Below are 6,876 nucleotides of genomic sequence, written 5' to 3'. Positions count from 1 at the left end.
AAAATCTGTGGAATCGGTTAAAATCGCATGTCATGTCAAAACGCAATCGCATGTTTCTTGCCCTAGTTTTTGAAGAAAACTAGAATAGCTGGCTGTATATTCTAATGATACTTGAATAATTGCCCACGTGATGCTATGGTGTAAAACGAAGTAAAAGTTGATAGATGAATATTGCACATATAATTAACACTAAGCTAGTAATATAACTAAGCTAACAATATGAAAATGCCGTTGAAGCCACTTCCGTGCAAATTGAATGCAATACGAGTTTGATGCTTTTGCTGGATTCACAATAGTTCGCGGCAATTTTGTAGGTTAAAAAATTTATATGATGAACAAAACACAAAGCAAAAGTGTATACTCTTTTTACTTTCGGATAATTTTAGGCTAAGGCTCAGTAGCTTGAATAAACTGTAGATTGAGATGTTTGAGCATCATGTTTCAGATTGAATTGTGATAAGAAGCAAAAAGTTTCTTCTCAACATACACAACGGTCAAATAAAAAAGTAAAGTGATTCATGTTAACCATAGCTCCTTTTAAATAAGCAAAAAGCACGATGCGGGTAAGAAAAACGCAATTACCGTTAAGGTAGCACTCTATCCACTACAGTGTTAGTGTGTTGTGTTACTTTAGAACAGTGTTTGATAAATGTTCAACACCCAGTTTCATTGAATTTGATTCGAAATGAATTTGCTTGGTTTAATTTAAAAAAAAAAGCAAAAAAGGAAACAATCGTGTGAAATAATTTTACTCCACGACTGTAATAAATGTTATTTTGATGTGCTTTTTACATGAAGTGTTTGAGCGAGAGATGATAAATTTTGTTTTACTACGCCTATCTCTAAGTTAAATTCATTTCAGGTGTTGCGTAATGGCAATGTAAATTTTGGGCTGTATATTCCAAGCACCAGTCGCTTTTTATGAATTCAGCATTCCTTTCCGGAAAATTTCACCTCTGATTATGGCCTACGTTGATACTGCATGTAACACTTTTACCTTGCATCACACTTCTTTTCCACTCAGTTTTTCATTGCGCTCCCATCGTGTTGAATCATCCAAAGTTATTAATGTGGCTGGAGGCAAAAAAAGCCATGCTCTACGCATGCTTCCTCTGCCAGCTTTGCGGTGTAGTCTTTTTACCAACCAAAGATAAGCAAACAGGGCGTCCCGAGACGTGAGAAAAGACTCGCCACGGCTTCGTGGTAGACTAAAGGAAATAGCTATTGCGCGTAAATGAAGATCAAGAGCAGCTATTTGCGGCATACGGAAAGAAAACTCGATTGGCGTAGATTGGCGCGTGAAAGAAAATGGTGCATTTCCCCGTTTTTGACGTGAACGTTTTCAACGCGGCTCACCACGATCGTTAGTGAAGGCCACTCAGTGCATCACAAAATGCGCTAATGATTTGTGATCGTTGCCACATACACGCACCCGACAAACTATGCGCAAGTCCTGCCCTTTCAATAGATGTTTAATGGAGCGTTTAATAGTTTTTTTCACTTTCTGGATGTTCCCATTTGGACATGCCAGCTTGGGCTATTGAAGCAGGTTTGGTGGCCCTTTTTCATCTTTCCGCTTTTTGCTGCTGTTTTGATACGCGCAACCTAATGCGGAATCTTCCGGAACCGGAAGCTGGTGAATCGTTGCTGCTGATTTATGTCGGGTTCACATACCTACCTAAAGTTCCTAGGCCGGTTTCTTTCGCATTTGTACCTCCCAACATGAACTGAACGGTGGGGAATGTAAGGTTTTCCTTGGAACGTTTAGCAACGTTCAACGAAATCTTTCCGAAATAAACAAGTCTGCGAGTCACGTAAATGAGTTTTGAAAATAGTTTCTTTTTTCCAGATTTTTTTTCTTCGTTTAACAAATGAAGCATTCACCTGTTCAATGAAATAACAACTATTTACACAATTATTTACAAAGGTACGATGAGTGATTGTTTGCTTTGTGGTGGAACTTCTGCTTTTCTCGTACGCGTGCATCTGTTCATAGGGACAGATTCTCGATGTTTATATTTTGTTTGCATTTACTACTACACTCTTCATTTGTTACGATCCTGTTCGAGGTATGTCAGGGTGTTGCTAGTTTCATAAAAGGTCACAACAGCTCATATGGCAGATAAATAGGCATCATGTCTTCGTGTGTCTAATTCAAAGTCCCCTACTGTTCTTTTCCTTATGCCGTAATACGTTATTTTCGAGTCCTGGAAGTGCTTCTTATGTGTATTGCATTCAATGCAGGTGGGATAGTTGTTTCTACTTTTTAATACACAAAAATCGATTCCTTCTGATGTGAACTGATAGATGGAGAGAGTAAATAGATTAAGGCTCATCGCCTTATGTCGTTGAAACACCTTGTCCAAGCATTCGCCAAGTGCCCTGCAGCTGGCTATAGACAAGCAAACCATTCAAATTCATTTTTGTTTTCAATCGATATAACGCTATTGTTAATTTACTATTTCACAACAAAACTTCCGCGTCGTTATGCGTTTCTCGAAGAGAGATGTGCCATACCTTTCCATGTAATTATCGAATCAGACACCGTAGGTATGCCGAACATTGAAAGCTCACGTGTCGAATGTGGGTTGATCATTCATCGATCGAATCAAATCAAAATAAAAAATAACATTCACTCGCTTACGGCCGGGTAGGCTCGCGTACAGTGATGAAACCAGCTCATTGGTGATCTCATCCACTAGCGCAAGGTAGCTGCCAGATCGATCAAAAAAGCATACGTTGGGTTCTTCACGCAATCGATCACGATTCGTTAGGATAACAAAATTAACGCGAACACGCTGTTATCCACTTTTATGCTTCATATGGCACCTTTCGCACGTGCTACCAAGTGCGAAAATTGCCCGCCAAATTGCTTTCAATCAACAAACTATCAATCTCGTAAAATTGCGCATGGCGGATCTGCAAAATGACACCGACGGGAGGTCACAAGCTGGTACGATCAAGTCTCGTGCCGTTGCTGTTGAACATGTTGATCTTCCGCACAAAGCGAACAGTGGACGAACAGAAGAGCGACGTGCTGTTAGTTTTCTTGCTCATGGTACGAGGGAGCACTGTTTTATGACATTCGCAAGCCTCTGTCTTGATAGCTTTCGTGGGGAATCAACCGGGTAAAAGGAAGGAAATAATTATTTCCACCAACCCTGGGCACCGCTTCTGTCGACCCTTATTTTTGTGCGAATCGATCATCACTCTCGCCACAATGAACCGCTCCGGGAGCGCTGTTTTGTAACAATCATCTCTCCGTAGACCCCCATCGTTATAAGCGGGGAATGAAAAATTTTCAAAAAAAAATCCAGCTACCGCATCACAGCTGGGCGCACTCGAGCTGAGTTCACAGGCCTATATCTTCTTCATCAGAAGATGGACAATTGTGGCAAAATGGCCGGAAAGCGCAACACGTAGGTCGGAAGGACCGCCTGATGGTGGCTGGTGGTGAACTTGGAAACAACTGTGGGAACTGCGGGTGATGATGCAACATGCTGGAACAGCTTGGTACGGAAGCAATGGCGCCTACAAAGCTCGGGCAAGGTGCGAGTAAAACAGACATTAACGTAGTTTTTGAAACATTGACGCTTTGGAAATGTTGAATAGATCGCAAGCAGAACATGTTTGCGTAGTAATAAACGAGTACTAGCAGGAGATATGTTATGAACGATATCCCTTACCACGAGGACACGTAATCAAACAAAACAAAAGCCAAATAATAACAAACTTATGGGAAATGGACAGAAGAGGGTAAGAAAAAGGTAACAACATGCTATACACTAGAATGAATTCTACCATGGGCTTACGATATCTAGAGTAGTTTGCCGACTAATGCCATCCATGGCTGACTGGTACGCAAGCCTTCTCCCAGACCGGTTTCCACACCTTCTTCCAGGCAGGCACCTGAATCTCCTTCCAGGCTGGGACCTTGATCTCTTTCCAGTCTTCCTTCCACTCCAGCTTCTTCTCGGTTGCCCACTCCTGTTTCTTCTCGATGCGCCAGATCTCGACCTTCTCCTCCTTCCAGAGTTCCTCCTTCTTCTTCACCCAGATCTGCTTCTTCTCGGTGCGCCACTCCTGTACCCACTCTTCCTTCCATTCGAGCTTCTTCTCCGTCTTCCATTCCTCTTTCTTGACGGTCTTCCAGACCTTCTTCCACAGGGGCTTCCAGACCATCTTCTTCTTCCATAGATCGTGGCTTGTGTACTCCCATCCGTGTTCGTCCTTGCCTAAGTACTTCTCTCCGGGAATGCCGACCTTGACCGTATCTGGCACCCAGATTTGCTTCCATTCGGGTACCTGTACTTCCTTCCAGACCGGGACTTGCACCTCGCGCCAGACGGGCTTGTTCACTTTCTTCCAGTCAGGCACCTGCACTTCCTTCCAGGCCGGTATCTCAGTCTCCTTCCAGTACGGTTTCTTGATGATCTTCCAGTCCGGCACTTTCACCTCGCGCCAAATCGGAACTTCCACCACTTTCCAGACCGGGATCTGTTGCTTTTTCCACTCGGACTTCCACACCTCGACTTTCTTCGACTCCCAGACCTTCTTCCAATCCTCCTTCCAGGCCAGCTTCTTCTCCCAGACGCATTTTGGTTCGTGGTGGTCGTGACCCTTGTTGAAGAAGAACGGAGCAGGACTTCGTTTTTGTCGAATGGCAATCGGGTTGTCCGCTAGAACCAGAGAGACACAGAGGCAGCCTATGCAGGCCTGTGGTACCAGAAGAAAACAGAGAAAACGAATCACGTTTACTATCGATACCGTAAAGTCTAATGACGTAAATTAAACTTTGAAAAGATTAAAGTGGAAATTTAAGCAAAGCGAAATCAATTTCACACAATGCCTCTACATAGTGCGTATGAAAAATAATAGTAAAACACTTCCTAACACCTGCTCTTGTACTGTCTTGTACGTAAAGATTAGCTGAATCGAAACTTTAATCATATTGGCGAAAATGGCAGGTTCGAATGCCAAAACGTTTTACAAATTCCGGAATTTTCGCAATAAATACATAAATTTAGACGTTCCATTTGGCGAGTAAGTGATGACCATTCTAACGCTTCTAGTATACTTTTAGATAATTTTCAATCAACTTTTTGTTATCAATTAAAACTGTTTTCTGCACATGTGCGGTGTACTAGAAACAACTGCAACAGGTAAGTAATATCCTTCAGCGTGATCGAACAATTACAACTGCTATTACAGACCGATCAGCCTCGTGTATGTATGTCGCGTATCGCGTATGTGCAAACGCTTTCCTAAGACATTATACTGTATCAACGTCAACGGCAATTTGATGTTTCGAGATTGGTTTAAAATCCTTTTGGGCAGTGGCAAGGTAAGCCTGAACCAGCCGCTTGCAATACGCCACTTTCCGATCCGGACTAAATCACTCGCCAAGTGCCACAGTCACAGTGCCTCAGATCGCCATTTTGCACCGACGCCCGGACACTCTTAAACCAATTTCTGATGACAAACTGCGCGTTTTTCCAGCAGTCCATAGTTGGTGATACTAGTGAACTAAATGCTGCACAATCCTTTTCTGGTCACAATTAAACGCAATGTCTTAGAATCTTTTGAATGCTTGCTGTTCCCCCCATTAAGGGTGCACATGGCACATAATGCACGCACTATCCGCTTTACGCGTAATAATCACATCCTCTTTCGTTCCGAATAAAAACTGAACTCAAAATTCCCCATGTATGGCTCTGTGTAACACTAACCAGCAGCGTTAACGACCTCATCTTGGATGGCCGACGCATGGATTGGGTAGTTGGCAAACTAATCCACACACTACACTTCTTGACCACGCTGGTCTTGATACTGTCGATAAATTGAAGAAGATCGAGCATTATATACCGAAAAAACGCACAACTTAAACACCTTCCATTTCTCCCGCGCAAAACGAACTGGTGCTGGTGGTTGGGGGTTCTGAACAGGCTGAACTGAAGCATAGTCGCTCTCTCCCCTAACCCGGGTTGCAATGCTACGGTTACAGGCTTCCCCTCTATTACGATTGCTGTCGGTCGCGCGGTCAACCGCTGCTTGGCTGAGGATTGAAGTCTCCCCCGTTGATTCCGCTTCAAAGCAAAAGAAAAGCGAAAGCAGTCGCCAAAAAGCTAAAAAGCGTAAGTATGCTGCCCGCACCTCGCTCTTTTTCGCGCACAGCCGAACGCGGCAACCCGAACGATCATAGGCGCCAGTGAAATGAATGGGTTTTCCGCCTCCGTGAGCGGGATGGCAAGGCATCGCAGAATGTTACTATGTGAAGCGGCCGAACGAAAGCGACAGTGATAGCAAATGCCGATGTAGCCCCACCATGGTACACCTGGTAGTAGGCACACTGCAAGCGAAGGATGCAGTTGCGTGAATTGAGCTGGCAGTTCGCACTTCGGTTACCAACCGCGAGGTATTACGGTTGGTTATGCAGGGCATCAAGATTCAAGACCTCGTGCATTGTGCACTGACCGTGTATGCCTTTCGGTGGCTTCGGAAACAATTTTGGAATATTTTTTTACAAATTAAAAATTATATTATTTATTTACACCGTTATGATATTTAGTATCACTGTCGATGAAGCTACCCAGCGAAGATGCACTTTGTTTTCTGAATCCAGATGTGCATTGACCAACAGATCGCTATCAGATCGTCGCCTTTCAATTAGCTTCAACACTCTTTTCCCACGTGATGTAATTGCTGAATTTGAAAGCAAACCATTTGGTCATTCATTTCGATTAGATTACAAAACAAGCAATGGAAACTAGTTTTCCACCGCGAAGGAAATGGTCTCAAGCTTAGTACATATCTCTCACGAACACGTTTTTGCCATCTAAATTTGTCGTCATTTGAACACCCTGTCACCCTATGGGA

At 43.3% G+C, this 6,876-nt stretch overlaps 1 protein-coding gene across 1 annotated transcript; it reads right to left on the bottom strand.

Moving 5' to 3' along the window:
• Nucleotides 1-1,868: 1,868 nt before the first annotated feature.
• LOC128723005 (golgin subfamily A member 6-like protein 25) lies at nt 1,869-5,797 on the bottom strand. Its single transcript, XM_053816708.1, has 2 exons — nt 5,730-5,797; nt 1,869-4,716 (listed from the first exon to the last, which is right to left on the bottom strand). The coding sequence occupies exons 1-2, from the start codon at nt 5,766-5,768 to the stop codon at nt 3,835-3,837; spliced, it is 921 nt and encodes a 306-aa protein (XP_053672683.1). The 5' UTR covers nt 5,769-5,797; the 3' UTR covers nt 1,869-3,834.
• Nucleotides 5,798-6,876: the final 1,079 nt, after the last annotated feature.

The sequence above is a fragment of the Anopheles nili genome, chromosome 3 (assembly GCF_943737925.1).
Source record: "Anopheles nili chromosome 3, idAnoNiliSN_F5_01, whole genome shotgun sequence".
Taxonomy (NCBI): Eukaryota; Metazoa; Arthropoda; class Insecta; order Diptera; family Culicidae; genus Anopheles; species Anopheles nili.
This window is presented reverse-complemented; position numbering and strand designations above follow the sequence as displayed.

Bases quoted from the DNA above. Each gene is read 5' to 3' on its own strand.
- LOC128723005 (XM_053816708.1), bottom strand. From the start codon at position 5,768: ATGCGTCGGCCATCCAAGATGAGGTCGTTAACGCTGCTG. The intron at 4,717-5,729 runs GTTAGTGTTACA...CTGGTACCACAG, and splicing joins TGAGGTCGTTAACGCTGCTG to GCCTGCATAGGCTGCCTCTG.